This window comes from Carassius gibelio, chromosome B1 (genome assembly GCF_023724105.1).
Source record: "Carassius gibelio isolate Cgi1373 ecotype wild population from Czech Republic chromosome B1, carGib1.2-hapl.c, whole genome shotgun sequence".
In the NCBI taxonomy this organism is placed as follows: Eukaryota; Metazoa; Chordata; class Actinopteri; order Cypriniformes; family Cyprinidae; genus Carassius; species Carassius gibelio.
The window spans coordinates 13,354,343-13,371,164 of record NC_068396.1 but is presented as its reverse complement, the minus strand read 5'-3'; the positions used below and the strand labels follow the sequence as shown (position 1 = coordinate 13,371,164).

The 16,822-nt window shown below is 38.4% G+C and overlaps 1 protein-coding gene across 2 annotated transcripts in view; it reads left to right on the top strand.

The window, feature by feature from the left end:
• The window catches only part of LOC127948973 (glycine receptor subunit beta-like), a 31,943-nt gene that overhangs the window by 1,019 nt on the left and 14,102 nt on the right, over positions 1 to 16,822 (top strand). For both annotated transcript variants that reach the window (XR_008152222.1, XM_052545865.1), the window contains exons 2-7: positions 1,216 to 1,341; positions 2,397 to 2,503; positions 5,440 to 5,507; positions 5,732 to 5,958; positions 7,774 to 7,856; positions 8,007 to 8,147. Coding sequence is in view for 1 of the 2 variants with exons in the window: in XM_052545865.1 (XP_052401825.1) it covers positions 1,216 to 1,341; positions 2,397 to 2,503; positions 5,440 to 5,507; positions 5,732 to 5,958; positions 7,774 to 7,856; positions 8,007 to 8,147 (752 nt within the window). In the remaining variant the exon portion in view is untranslated. The remainder of the gene's footprint in view (positions 1 to 1,215; positions 1,342 to 2,396; positions 2,504 to 5,439; positions 5,508 to 5,731; positions 5,959 to 7,773; positions 7,857 to 8,006; positions 8,148 to 16,822) is intronic.

The following is a 16,822-nucleotide window of genomic DNA, read 5'->3' as shown; positions in this document are numbered from 1 at the left end:
ACAGTAATTACATACATTAGTTACTTTTCTTTCTTTTCATTTGACCAAAATCCACATTGGTTCACAGGCAATAGTTTCAGTAAAAGTGTTTAATCTTATTGTATTAATCTTATTGATTGTCATGTGTAGCTTGAGCTAATTGTAGCTATAATTTCTTGGTTATATGATACGATTATATTCCATGATGTATTTTATCAAAAATATTTTATACAACTTATATCTGGATGTGGGAAAGCCATGTAATGCCAGAGTAAAGTAATGCCACAACTTAGATCATTGTTGAAATGTTCAATAGATCAACAACTAGCCATACTTTTCCCTAGTATTTATTTAAACTTTCTGAGAAATTTCTGAATTTGTCTCATCCCCCACTTTCAATTCAACCCTGCTATGCTGTTACATTTCCATCTTTAAAAACATGCACTGATCTTTTGTACATCACACATAACGGATGGCATCATTCTATGTATGTTATGCATTAACTTGTTCAAATGAAATTAATAAAGGAAGAGTAAAATTACTTAACCTCAGGCCATCCAAGATGTAGGTGAGTTGTTTTGATGTGTTGCTAACCAATGGATCATCTGCAGTGAATGCGTGCCATCAGAATGAGAGTCCAAACAGTTGATAAAAACACAACAGGCATCCATAAGCAAACCAAATTACTCCAGTGTATCAATTAACATCTCGTCAAAAGAAAAGCTGCATGTTTGTAGAAACAAATTCCTCTAATACCGCCTTTTCAGTTGAAAAACGTCATAATGTAAGGGGGTTTTATTTATTTTTTCACTAGAGGAAGCATAACTCTGGATTATTGGCTCATTTTGGCTAGAAGCGACAAATTAAAATGCACTAGTAATGGATAGATTTGTTTCTCACAAACACACGGCTTTTCACTTTAAAATATGATAATTGATGACCTGTAGTCATTTTGTGAAATTTTTATCAGCTGTTTGGACTTTCATTCCGACGGCACCCATTCATTTTTTTTTTTCAAATCTGTTCCAAAGAAGAACCAAATGCATCTACATCTTGAATGGCCTTAGTACCTTTTCAGCTACTTTTCATTATTTGGTGAACAAAAAAATAATATAAATATCTTCACATTCCTTTATTTCAGATTTGACCGGATATTTTATTTCTGGTGGCATTCATGTGATGCCACCGTTACATTAAAAGTGTTTCTGCTGACTAATGTGTCTGTGTGAGTTGCAGGTGTGCAGTCATGGTTCTCAAAGGTCTGATCGTGTTGTTGCTGTTGGTACAGTTCTCTGCAGAGAGCACTGCAGAAGGAGGCAAACACAAGAAGGGGAAAAAGGGCAAGCAAGTCATCTGCCCCTCGTAAGTCTCCCAGGCAGTTGCGCACATATGTGTGCTGATTCCATTATCATTTAAGGTTGCCAAGGATGCATGGCTGTCAGTCATGAAGAATTACAGTGCTGTTCAGCAGAGTGAAAGTCTGGCGATAAATTTTGGAGCCTGCCAGACTGGTTGATTCTGTTAGCACTGGTCCAGGACCAGCTGTGTCCTTGTTAACACTCTCTGTTGCATACTAACAGATCCAGTTAATATGGCCTTAGGCCATAGACAGGGCCAGTGGTCAAAATGTTTTCTGATAGCAGACACCATTCCAGATAGGGCTGGGTGGTATACCAAGTTTGAAAAATATATTGATATATATTTTTATAAGCGATACGGTGTGGCAATACCGTTTATATCGATATAGGCCTACAGTAGTTTGATATGAGCACATCTAAAAAATATCTAGCAGAGAAAGTGCATTATTCAGTTTGTTCTAAATATGTGACAAGTTTTTATAAGTAGTGTAGTTTATAGTTTCAGATAGTTTAAACATGTCTGAGATATGCTGTTTTCCTAATTGCATAACTTACATTTCACAGGTATATTCTCCATCTGCAAATTTTAAAAACCCATGGAAATATTACAATGCTAGAAAGTAATGTGATTTTAATAAAATAAAAAAAATACACATAACATATATGCCTATATGGTTACATTCACTTTATTATTATTTTTTCATAGCCTTTAATATGCATTGTTTGTTTGGACAGCATTAAGCAGGATGTGAAATATACAGTATATATATATATATATATATATATATATATATATATATATATATATATATATACACAAGCATAGAAAATACTGAACTATATACCATATACTGCAAATCAGCCAAAAAATTCAAAGATATACATTTTTGTTGTTCATATTGCCCAGCAGAAGAATGATGTGTTGAATAGTTCTTGAATTTGAGAAGGCTTTGACTCTTTGCCAGGGCAAGTTATGTCCTAATATGACTTTAATAAGTGATGTACTGCCAGTATAGTGTGTGTGTGTGTGTGTGTGTGTGTCTGTTTTGACATTGCCAGTCAGTTATCAGCAGAGGACTTGGACAGAGTCCCAGCCAACTCAACCAGCAACATTCTGAACCGCTTGTTGATGACCTATGATTCACGAATACGACCAAACTTCCAAGGTACTTAGATTCCAGTTTACTACTTTCATTTTCCTTTCTAAATAAACCCTGCTAATAGTTGTTGAATAACCTAAATGATTTGCTGAAAAATAAACAAAAATATTAAATACATTTATGGCTGAAAAAATATAATCATAATAAGAATCAGAATGAGCTTTATTGCAAAGAATGTTTACACATAAGAGGAACTTGCTTTAGTGACAGAATCTCCACCGTGCAACATAATGACAGTGACAAGACAAGACACAGATAATAAAAATAATAATATATAATATAAATATATAATATAATATAAATAATAAATATACAATAAAGACAATGTACAAAATAGCAAAAACAATATACAATATAGACACATTTGTATGTACATGTATGTTATGTGCAAATTTTAAATGTAAATAAGTATGTATGTTAAATAAATAAATGTATGATAGTGTTGTGTGTTCCACATTTTATTGTCAAGTGTTCATGAGATGGATTGCCGGAGGAAAGAAACTGTTCTGGTGCTCAGTGTTCTGTAGCGTCGACCAGATGGCAACAGTTCAAAGAGGGAGTGTGCTGGATGTGAGGGACCCAGAGTGATTTTGCCAGCCCTTTTGCTCACTCTGGTTTAGTACAGTTCTTGTAGAGTGGGGTGGTCATACAAGTGATTCGCTCAGCAGTCCAGACTATCCTACGTAGTCTTCTGAGATCAGATCTGGAAGCTGAGCTGAACCAGACAGTTATTGAAGTGCAGAGGACGGATTCAATGATGGCGGAGTAGAACTGTTCAGCAGCTCCTGTGGCAACTTGTTTAGTCGCCAGTTGTTGATTCTCAACAGTGCTTGGGGATGGTGTCTTGTAAATGGGGATGTCTTTCAGAACTTTCCACACTGATGTTGAGAAACTGGAGGAGAATTGGTTCCTTAGCTTTTCAGAATAATTCCTCTTTGCCACTCTGATCTCCTTTTCCAGTGTGTATTTGGCCTGTTTATACAAGACTTTCACCCCATTACTGTAAGCATCTTCTTTGGCCGTTTGGAGTTTTGCAGTGAACCATGGTTTGTCATTGTTTAATGTTAAATAAGTCCTAGCAGGAATGCACGTCTTCACAAAAACTGATATAGGATGTAACAGTCTCTGTGAGCCTAGTCCCGCGGAGCCTGACCTTCAGACTGACGCAAATATAATTTGCCATAATAACAGACTGATGTGTAAAACTATCAGACGTAGGCCCTATGTTAAAGATTCTATGCCCCGATCTTTAAATATTTCACATAACTTTTAGTTTATCCACTGTTTAATTGATCCTGATAAGCGCTCATCTTCATAGTTGTAATCATGACGGCTTTCTTCTTTCATGAGGAGGTTTTGTGCCACTGCATCTTTGTTTCCAGGTGGAAGGTTAAAGAATGTGACACACACATCTCTCGGAAATCCTTTAGAATTCATCCAATCCGATGACGACTTCGACACTCCTGAAATGTTTAAACTTTTGTGTCCCATATGCATCAGACCATGGGCGTGACGTCTGAGGCTTGGACTACTGTGAGCCCATCCAGATTGTTGGTAGCAGCTTCAAAAACTCTTCAATCAGTGAAGTCGATACAGGCTTGTAAATCCTACTTTAGTCCATCTCTTTACAGTACTTAATACAGGTTTAGCTGATTTTAGTTTTTGCCTGTAGATCAGTAAAATATGAACCAAACAGTAATCAGAGAGCCCCAAAGCTGCCCATTGGACAGAGTGATATGCATCCTTTATTTTGGTATAACAGTGATATAATATGTAGCTGACATGTAATGTGCTCTGTTTATTTTGGTAGTTCACGGGAGAGATTTGCTTTAAGTCCCCAAGATTTATTATAACAGAGTCTGGGTGTTGTTGTTCTGTGTCAGTGATTTGATAAGTGAGTTTCTGTAAAGCCAGGCTTACGTGTGCTTGCGGAGGAATGTAAACACCCACTAGAATGAACAATGAAAACTCCATAGGGGCTGTGGCGAATAGAAAGGATTACAGTAAATGAAAAGCACTTCTAGATTGGGACCGCATATATTCTTTAATGCTGTTATGTCTGTACACCCCCTTTCACTGATATAAATGCATGTCCCACCGCCATGCGATTTTTTCCACTGATTCTGCATCGTGATCTGTCTGAACAGCTGGAAGCCCGGCAAATATAGCGCACTGTCTGGAATGGCGTCATTTTCCGTGAAAGCTAGGTTTCCGTGAAACACAGAGCTGCAGAGTTTGAAAAATTATTTTTGGGTAGAAAGCAGAGGTTTGCCAGTGTCATAGGCAGTGTCATTTAAAATCCATGCTGTCTGAGCTTAACAAACGTTCTTCTTCTCCTTAGCCCAGGTAAGTTGCCTCTGACGTTGTCTGGTTCAGCAAATTCCTCAAAACGTCTGTGTGTGGTGGCTCTTGATGCCTTGACCCCAGCCTCAGTCCATATATATATATATATATATATATATATATATATATATAAAAGCTTTTTAGTTTTCGTGCCATACCTTGATTATGAAATCTCTCAGACCTATGGCAAGTTCATAAAACAGCTATAAAATTCAATGCTCGCTCTTTTTCACAAAAAATAATGGATGAGATTAGAAAGAATTTAATCACAGTGTCGGAAAATGGCATAGTGTGTATTGTACAAAATAATTGGAAACTCTTCCGTGGTGCTGCTGAGGATCACAAGACCCTGTGGAATTAGAATGTGTCATTCTGAACCCAGTGGAATAAGAATATGTAAGAACAAAACTCCATTAGATAAATGGGCATCTGCTACAGCCCTGAGTTCTCACATCCAACAGAGCCTAAAATATGCTCACGTTTTAGAGTATTTATTTCACACTTTGTTAAATCTGAGAATAGCACATATCTTTTATCCTACACACATGGCTGATCCATGATTATATTCCTTTGAAAGTTATGCTATCATGTGTTTGCAGGTATCCCAGTGGAGGATAAGGTGAACATCTTCATCAACAGCTTTGGGTCAATCCAGGAGACCACAATGGTTTGTAATAAAAAAAACATTAATATTTGTCTGTAATTTACTACCCATTTATTCTACCCACCTAACAGTTTTTACAGATCTTTTCTTTGCATATTTTTTTTTGTTTCGTATTAGTCATTTATGCACACTTCTTGTTAAATGTTGTATGTCTGGTTGAATTTAAAATATATTTGTCTATTTTTATACAATGATGTACCAAGGCAAGTTGTATGTTTAATTTCCAGGATTACCGTGTTAATATATTCCTGCGACAGCGCTGGAATGATCCACGGCTACGATTGCCAACTGATTTTAAGTCGGATGCACTGACCGTTGATCCAAAAATGTTCCAGTGCCTGTGGAAACCAGATCTGTTTTTTGCCAATGAAAAAAATGCTAATTTTCACGACGTTACACAGGAAAACATACTGCTGTTCATTTTTCGCAATGGAGATGTCCTCATCAGCATGAGGTAATCCATGGTCAGATATTGGTCAGTTTTGTAAAAACAAACAAACAAACAAAAAAACTTTTCACATGGTAGTAAACTGTACTGCTTTGCTCTGTACTACAAATATGCAAATATGCTAAAATATGGATAACACTTTAGAATAAGGTCTCATTAGTGAATGTTAGTTAATGTATTAATTAACATGAACAAACAATGAACAATACATTTATTACAGTATTTATTCATCTTTGTTAATGTTAGTTAGCGAAAATGCAGTCGTTAATTGTTAGTTCATGCTAATTCACAGAACGTTAACTAATGTTAACAAGCACAACTTTTGATTTGAATAATGCATTAGTAAATGTTGAAATTAACATTAACTAAGATTAATAAATGCTGTAGAAGGATTGTTCTTGCTTAACTGAAGTAGTTAACTAACATTAACTAATGGAACCTCACTCTAAAGTGTTACCAAAATATGCATGCATATGGAAATAAAATTATTTTGCTGTTTTGGTTAATAAGCCACAAGAGATCTACATTATTACATATATGGGTTGTTCTTATTCTGGATGTTCTAGATAAAAAAAGAAGATACAAATGCAGAATGTAGTTATGTTAATGTAATTGTTTCTAGCAATATGACAATAATAACACCTATCTTCAGTGTATAGGTTTCCTAAAATTATTTGCTACTAATAATACTAATCTGAATAATCAGTTTATCCACCATGTAATATAGTTAATGTGGCTATTTACAGTAGCCAAACAAATAGTAGTTCATTAGCATCAAATCATCATATTATAATGATTTCTGAAGAATTACATGAAACTGAAGACTGGAGTAATGGCTGCTAAATAGTTCAGATTTGCTATCACCGGAATTAATTAAATTTTAAATATATTAAAATATAAAACATTTATATTAAATTAGAGTTCACTATGAGAGACTTGAACATCAAAAAGACCCTACACTTTTGAATGATATGTAGATGAATGGCATTGCTGCATTTTGTGATTAAATTTTAAAGTAAGCCAGGCTTCCCAGCAGTCTTAAAATAGTCACCATCCTTAGAAATTTCGATCATATAGGTTCGCTTTTGAATCTTATAATCTAGTCTCTTTATGAGGTTTCAGAGAATATCAGTGCTTGATGCATTATTCCAATACCATGTTACCAGATAAAACCAGATGGTTTGCTGTAGAATAAAATTAGCCGTAAACAATATTTATTTTTTTACTATATAAATAGATTAATATGCAGAAAACTATGTATGCATTAATATGCATAAAAGGCTGATACATTACAATTTAAAGTTTTTAAAGTGCTATTTCCCTCCTTTTCAAATCTGGCCCTGGAGTTTATTTATTTCACAGAAATGAAATGCTAATTGCACCTCTGGTAAAGTGTCATTGTTACATTTGCTTCACTGAGAGAGCTATTGAAATGATTCTTCTCATATACACATTTATCTTGCTATTTATTCTGTTTTGATTCTTAACTGCAGCATATTTACAGATAGCAGGATGTTTGAAGCTATGGCTATTTGCTGAAGCTGAAAGGGTCTTTGTGGCATCTTTGCTTTTCCATGTGTGTGTGAATGTGTGAGAGAGTCTTGGAGTGAGAATCTCATCCCACAGCCTTTTTTACTCTCTCTCTCTCTCTCTCTCTCTCTCTCTGCTTCTGCTACTGCTGCTCCACATGCACCCAAGACTAATGAACCTTGCAGTGTGTGTGTGTCTATCCTCTCTTCACATTCTCTCTCGCACACATACCTTCTGTTATAAATTCTAAAAAAACTATTCAAATAAATTCTATTTTTTTGTTGTTGTTAGGTTGTCTGTGACTCTTTCTTGTCCTCTGGACCTACAACTGTTTCCTATGGACACCCAGCTCTGCAAGATGCAGTTAGAGAGCTGTAAGTAAAATAAACACAGACCCACACAAGCTGGTACTCCTGCAATAGGACAAAACTACTAATTTTATTTTTAGAGGTATAAAAAAAATAAACTTAAGGTTGAGGTGAAATGTTCATGTAATGTTGTGTGTTTTTTGTGTGTTTATGTAGATGGCTATACCACAAAGGATCTTGTTTTTATGTGGCAGTCTGGAGACCCTGTTCAGATGGATGAGATTGCTTTACCACAGTTTGATGTAAAGCAAGAGGACATTAAGTATAGAAACTGCACAAAATTCTACCAGGGAACAGGTATGGATTGACATATAAATATACACTTAAATTTACATACATATTAAAGGAGGGCAACACAGAAAGAGGACATAGTGTTCAGTACTGCAACAGCTCAAGAATAGCACACACACACATGCAAGTGAAAAAAAGCTGACCTCATACCTTTTTTACACTCCCTATTCAAACTCAAATGAATCAATACCTCTGAGATGGGTAGCTTGGCAAAACCACCTCAGTATTAGATCCAGAGTCTTACTGTAGCATTAAACACTTGGAATGATCACGCATTTCTTTTTTAATGAATGTCGTGGTTATGCAGTATCTTGTTAAATGGTAAATGTTCATGCCTGAGCACATTCTGTTCTCCCATCAAGCTCTAAACACCTGATCATTTCTTTGTGTGTGGGAACTGTATGTTCCCATCCATTACCCCTTTTTGTTCCCACACCCTAGCTATTGGAAAAGCATACTACCGTACCACCCATGCTATTTCTGCAGTAACTAATTACATTAGTTAACATGAATTAACAATAAAAAATACTTCTAAAACATTTATTAGCCTAAGTTCAAGTTAATTTCAACATTTAGTAATATATTATTAAATAAAAATGGACCTCAGCTAACATGAACTAACAATGAACAGTTGTATTTTTTAACTAACATAAACAAAAGTAATTAACTGTAAAACATTTGTTGATCATCGTTAATTAATGTTAGTTAATACATTAACTTGAACTTACGAAACCTTGTAAAGTTACCTTAACATTTGTTTTTTTACAAACTATTTCTAGTGTACATATCTAACAGTATGCAAGTATTTAATTCTAAACGTAGCTGGTCTCATGCTTTATTGACAGATCTTATCTATAGCTTCAGTATCTATTATGCTGCTGCATTCTGAGCCTGAGGCAAGCTGGCAGAGATGTTATTGAAAATGATACTGTTGATATTGCTATATATGCGATCTGTGTATTTATATTTGTGTTTCATTTATTTACATTTACATTTACATTTATTCATTTAGCTGACGCTTTTATCCAAAGCGACTTACAATTGCTATATATGTCAGAGGTCGCACGCCTCTGGAGCAACTAGGGGTTAAGTGTCTTGCTCAGGGACACATTGGTGTCTCACAGTGGATTCGAACCCGGGTCTCCCACACCACAGACGTGTGTCTTATCCACTGCGCTAACACCACCCCTATGGAGTTTATGGAGTGTCTTACCTTGGCTGAGAGAGCTCAACACACTGCACTTAAAAAAAACGCATGCAAATAGAAAAAGCACCAGCTAATTAAGAAAACTACTTTATCAGTTTGACAACACATGCAAAAACTCACAATACAGACATGCACTGAAAATATTGCAACACAACCAAATACAGAAAGGTGCTACATACAATGTGACCATATACAGAAAAGTATTGCAAGTAGCGCAGACCACAATGGAATGTTTCAAGGGGGACCCCCAACAACCCTTTCAAAACTTTACCATGGTTTTATAGTAATAACCATGTTTTTGGCATATCGATTACTATTTGTGTAACCACAGTTGTACAAATACTATGGGCCCTATTTTAATGATCTAAGCACAAAGTGTAATGCGCACAGCGCAGGTGTACTCAGGGTGTGTCCCAAACCACTTTCGCTATTTTAACGACGGAAAAATGGTTGGCACACCCGGGCGCATGGTCTAAACGGGTTGTCCCTATTAACTTAATGAGTTATGTGAATTATATCTCTTATATATATATATATATATATATATATATATATATATATATATATATATATATATATATATATATATATATATATATATGTGTAATTAGCCTACAAAAAATGTTATGCATTGCAATCCTTTAATTTTTCATATTTGGCATGTTTGTGTGCTGCTGTGCATCCCTGTGTTTAATAAGCAGCGTGTACGCGCATTGCGGACCCGCCTATACAAACACGCTCTTTAAATAATAAAGAAAAACATTGTGCCCTACTCTTTTCTTCCTCCCAGGGACATGTGAATAAAAAACAGTATGGCAGAGGACTCGAGCAACCAGCTGCGAGCGAGCTTACATTGTCCCAGATCTCACGTGCCTAGCCCTCACCAAAGAGGGACTGTTCTCATGTTCCTTTCTTCCAGTCTGATCAGTGTCCATCTGCTGGTGCGAGTGACCTGATCTAATTTGGGGGAAGTGAGGATGAGCTGCCTGATGACAGCATGTCATTAACAGCATTGGATGCAGAGGAGCTGTTGGGCTAAATGACTGATACCACCCCCTTGCTATCGTCTGCGAGCAGCGTCGCCAAAGATGGGATGGGTGATGTGCATCTCCGTATCATCTCAAAAGCGGTCAAAGAGCTGAGTTTAGCGTGGCCCTCCCACAGCCATTTGGATGAGTGGTTCCTGCGGAGACATTGCCAAGCCCCTCATCAGCGTTCCTCTCCATTCTTCCTGGAGGTACATGATGAGCTCACCAGATCGTGGTGCGCTCCCTACTCTGTATGCCTTCGTGCTTCTACTTCATCCACCCTCACTTCCATCCATGGCACTGAAGAGAAATGATATAAGTGGACAGGCAGCTTCGGAACTTAATTCGATGGCAGTCTTCCAGCCAAAATCCTTGCTTCCTCTGAAGAGTCTGGCCTGGACATTACAACCCTCAGGGAGCTGAGAAGTGCAACTGACCTTGCTCCGCCCACCACCAAGACCACCGATCAGGCAATCATGAAATCAATGGCCAGCTTTGTGGTGCTCAAGCACCATTTTTGGCTGACAATAACAGAGATGAAGGATGCAGATAAAGTCCTCTTCCTCGATGCTCCAGTCTCTCCCAAAGGTCTCTTTGGACCGGCGGGAATTCCCAAACTATGCAACATTTCCTTCCTAAGCACTCCAGCTCCACTGCTGCCTCTGCTTGCCCTGTCTTCACTGATTCAGCAGCCCATGAAGCCAGCACCTGCCGCCCCTGACATTCACCCCTTTAAGGTGCAGCAGACGTGGGTACGCACTCGCTGTGCCAAACATTACCCTCTTCCTAAACACCAGGGACCCTGACTCAAGATTTCATTGGACCCGGCGCCTCAGGCATTATCCTGAACTGCAAGACAGGAAGAGGACGGGGCCAGATCTCACTACGGCCGGACAGCCCCTCAAGCAACCTCTCTTAGACCTCTTGACACCCCGTTCAACTCTGGGTACAGAGGGAAATGTGTTTTGTGCAAACAACGGTTCAGTTTATGCACCCAAGCTTTTAGCAGCTGTTATAGCGGTAAAAATAAAACACAAACATTTTCAAAAGGAGAGCAAACTTCCTCTTCCATTACTTATAAGTGTTCTGTACCCATGCGGCCAGTCACTTGAGTTAATTCAACCAATCACCCCCTGGGCCGAGCCCTGGCAGGCCATCCCCGGAGTGTCAAGATGGGTTATAAGTATAATAAAATTAGGATGTTCACTCCAATTTGCTCTAAGACCCCACACACTTCGGTGGCGTGGTATCCACCATAGTGCAAAGCAAGGACGTTCAAGTCCTGCACTCAGAGGTGATGAATCTGCTGCCAAAAGGAGCTGTGGAAAAAGTTCCTCCAGCCAAGAGAGTTACTTCCTCATCCCCAAAAAAGATGGTGGCATCCGGCCCATCCTCAATCTCGGACACCTGAATCATGCCGTCATGAAAAGGCCATTCAAGATGATTACACTGAAACAGATTCTTTGCTCAAATTCACTCAGGAGACTTGTTCTTTTCTCTGGTCCTGAAGGATGCATACTTTCACATCTGGTTAGCCCCCCGTCACAGATGATTCTTAAGATTCACATTCGAGGGAGTGTCTTATCAATACATGGTCCTTCCCTTCGGGCTGTTCCTGGCACCCCGCACTTTTACAAAGTGCATAGACACAGCTCTCTCCCCTCTGAGATAGATGAGAATCTGCATTCTCAACTACCTTGTCAACAGAACAAGCCAGAATTAATGTCACACAGGACCCTCCTTCTCAGCCACCTGGAGTGCCTGGGACTCAGGGTCAATTTTGCCAAGACCACATTGTTCCCTAGCCAGTGAATATTGTTCCTGGAAAGAGTTTTCAACTCAGCCCAAATGAAAGCTGTAGTTGCACCGGAACGGCACTGGTCATACTAGATTGGTACCACTCGCCCTCTCAAAGAAGGACAGTTGTCTCGACAGATGTCCCAACCCAGGTTGAGGGATGCTGTGCAAGGGCATAATGACTTTCGGCCACTGGAAATGCTAGCAGTATGTCATGGCTATCAGTCCTTCCTGCCAGTCCTAAAAGGACACCATGTGCTAATCTGATCGGACAACATATCTGTGGTGCTCTACATAAATCGCCAGAGAGGCCTCTCTTCAAAGTATCTCTTCACTCTGGTAGAACGTGTCCTGGAATGGGCTCAACTCAACCTGCGCATGTTGAGAGCAATATATATATACAGCGCAAATTGAACCAGCCGCCTTCTTTATGCTTTTCCCCGATTGCCCTGATCCCACAAGTAATCAGGCGAGTAAGGGAACAGGTTCTCCTGATGGCCCCCCTTTGGATGAACCAGCTGTGGCTATCAGAGCTAACCTAGCTGTTGATAGCGGCCGTTCCACTCAGACGGGATCTCCTCTCTCAAGCGAATGGGACAATATGGCATCCTCGGCCTGACCTATGGGCTCTGCACCTCTGGCCCCCTGGAGCCTACGAGCCTCCCAGAGTGAGCTTTAAACACAATAACAGAGGCTACAGCCCCATCTACGAAACACCTCTAGGCCTTGAAGTGGTCTTTTTTCTCTCTGTTTGGTGTCTAAACCATGGCAAAGACCCTCATACTACCCGCTACTTAAGGGGTGCCAGGAGGCTGAATCCACCTCGTCCCCCACCGTCCCTTCATGGGATCTGCATACTGTGCTGAGGGCCCTGAAGTGCCCTGCTTTTGAGCCACTACAGTCTGCCAACATTCGGTCGCTATCGCTGAAGACTGCTATTAGCACTGCCAACAGTAAAGTGAATAGGGGACCTGCAGGCACCCTCCATTAGCCCTGCCTGTCTGGAATTCGGGCCAAACAACACAAAGGTCATCCTGAAACCTAAGGTGCTATTCACTCCATTCAGTGCACAGGTCAACTCTCCGTGCTTCCTCCCTCTGAAGAGGACAGAGAGCTATCTCTCCTCTGATCTCACCATCAGAGCTCTGAGAATCTATATTGAGCATTCCGTCCCTTCAGCCCGTCTTAGCCTTGGGTTGTTGTTAACTTCTTTATAGGCGTTGGATGCTTATGGAAGTTTAATACTTTTAGTCTTTCTACTACATTAGCACGGCATAATTTTGCTGTTCCCATATGCATCTAGCAAGATGCAGTACGAGTGAAGTATCAAAGGGGAATGTACTTGGTTACTAAACATAAGCTTGGTTCCCTGAGATATGTGAACAAGCACTGCGTTGCTAGCCATGCTATGTAGCTGCACGACTCAGTTGTCACTTCAGTTGAAGTACCCTGAGAATCCTGTGGGGAATGCCCGATTACATAGCCAGATGCCCCAACCATTCAGGTGGGCTTTGGTGGATTTTGTCACCATAGACTCATGCAGCTCCGCTGCCTAGCCATTGGTTCGTTTTTAATACACTACATGAACCAATGGCCGTGCAGTTTCACTGCATTAATAAAAAAAGGCTTTTTCCCATATGTGTCTAGCAAGATGCAGCACTCGTTCCTGTATCTCAGGGAACCAAGGATATGTTTAGTAACGGAGTACATTACAATAGTTTAACTATAGTAAACTTTTTTTAATAGTAAAACCATGGTTAAATTTCTTGAAGGAATTTGTAAAAGAGATAACATAATGTTTCACAGTTACAGTTAATGTGTATTTTGTCAGCTTATTTAGGCTAATAATATCCAAAAAAATAGAACTAATCATATGATCAGGATGTACAGTATATAATAAGCAAAAATCTCACCTTTCAGAGTAGACATTGTTAAGCATGTCTCAACCAGGTTTGTCACTTGTTGCAGTTCCCTTAAACAATTCCGATGGTCTGTGGGTATTTGCAGCATGATTCTGTATTTGGTTGTGTTGTGAGTATTTAAAATTAATTTCTGTAGTAGGTCATTTAGTATTTACAGCTCATGTGGTGTTAAACTGATGAAGTTGATTTCTTAATTTGCTGGGGGTTTTTTTCTATTTGCATGTCTTTTTTTGTTGTCGTCTTTTTTGCAGCACTTTGAGCTCTCTCTGCCAGTATGGTGTGAATACCTGGCTTTAGCACTACAGTGCAACTCAACCACCTTATCAGTAAGGTATCAGGACCAAACCTGAAATGTTAGTGGATTCTCTGTAGTGAATGAGTGCTGTCAGATGAGAGTTCAAACAGTTGATAAAAACATCACAGTAATCCATCCACAAGTAATCTAAACAACTCCGGTCAATCAGTTAACCTCTTGTGAGGTAAAAAGCAGCAAACCATAACTTCCGGCTAAAAAGTAATCTTTCCATAATCGTAAAAACATACACACAGAGCAAGCTAATTTTACAAGTGAAAACAGTCCATGGATAATGGACTTGTATTTTGGCCAGAATTGGAAAAAGTGCCTTTATGTATGGATTTGTTTCTTATAAACTTTCAGCTTTTCACTTCACAAGTCAATAACTGATGGACTGGTATATTGTTGGTTACTTGTGTATTATTGTGATGTTTTTATCAGCTGTTTGAAGTCTTGTTCTGACGGCACCCATTCACTGCAGAGTATTCATCATCTCTTTGTTCTCACTTGATCATTTCAAATGAAAATTTAATATACATTTAACTAAATGTAGGGGGATAGTGTAAAGTCAGCGGGTCTTTGCAAAATACTATATCCCTTCAGGGTGATTAAAAAAAACAACTAATTTTTGAACCTGCTGACTATACATAATCCCTCATTTTGCCACCCTCATAAACATACATACTCACATTTGTACCTTTAACATAAAATATAGCTTTAAAATTATTGGAGTGCATTTCTCCTGTGGGAATCTATTACATAATGCTGCATTGACTTCTTATATAAGATAACAGAACAGCATGAGCATAACTTGCTAACAATATAGACACAGACAACAGTACGTTCACACACTTTCATATAAATGATCAAACACAGTTTCACCATAGACAAGACAATAAAAAGAACATCTGTAATCTGTAGCCTGCTCTTAATGACCTATTTAACTATTTTATCGTAAAATGGACACACTGAGTTCATAGCTTCTTGTGTTTTTTAATTTATTTTATTTATTTTGTACACTGACAATGGTATCAGCACATGATTTACAATTCAGAGATTCAGCCCTTGTTTCTAAATGCACTGTTCTGTTCTTCATTTCTGAGAGTGATGATACTGCTTTAAAATGAACACTATAGATTTCCGTTGTGTGTTTCTAAGAGTAATCATGAGTGTCTGTGTTACCTGTTCCGCATGATTAATAAATGTTTTACTGAACTATCATTAATTGTCCCACAACTTTGCTTATCTGCATCCTGGCCCTTTAGGCATTATTAATTTAAAGTAATAATGCATGCAAAAATGAACATTTTCTTCCACAGCCAAGATATTTATTCACTGGAACAAATTTGGAGAAATTTAGCATTATACCACTTCCTCACCACTGGATCCTCTGCAGTGAATGGGTGCCATCAGAATGAGAGACCAACCAGCTGATAAACAAATCATAATAATCCACAAATAATCTACACAACTCCAGTCCATCGATTAACATCTAGTGCAGCAAAAAGCTGTGTTTATAATAAAACACACTCCATCATTAAGATGTTTCAAACCATTACTCTATGTCCTCTATCCAAAATATACTTTTCCAGTGAAAGAAATCATATAGTCTGAATCAGAAGATAATTATGCACAGATCAAGCACTGTTTATCAAAACAGTGTGAATGAACAGCGCTCTTCCACCCTCAATACCCATGGCTAAAGTGTCCTTGAGCAAGGCACTGAACCCCCGGTTGCTCCCTGTGCGCTGGATATAGCTGCCCACTGCTGCCCACTGCTCCGGCTGTGTGTTCATGGTGTGTTCACTTCTCACTGCTGTGTTTGTGCACTTGGATGGGTTAAATGCAGAGCACCAATTCCGAGTATGGGTTACCATACTTGGCAAATGTCACAACTTTTCACTTTTTTTCACGTTCACATTTTCACTAGAAGAAGTGTTATTATGGATTATGGTCTGTTGGTATTTGTCCAAAAGCAATGGTTTAAAGTTGCCTTAAACAATTCCTCAATGATACATGTGTTTCTTACAAACACAGCTCTTTGGTTTCATTACTTATGGATTGTTGTGATGTTTTATGAGCTGTTTGGACTTTCATTCTGACGGCACCCTTTCACTCCAGAGGATCCATTGGTAAGCAAGTTATGTAATGTTATATTTTTTTCTGATGAAGTTGCTGTACATTATTTCACATCATTATTTATTATTGTATACCAGAAATAACTTAATCTAAATAGCAAAATAACAAATATTTATAGCTATATGAACAGTATGTTCATAAGAGAATAATTATGTGTAAGACATCTAAATATAGGCATTAATGGATTAATTTCTGCTCCACTTAATGGAGTGAAATAGAGCTTGCGATTCCTCTAATTTATTCAGTGTAATTTTTGTTTTATTTTTATAAGGTTTGATTTCACAGTGACCCCA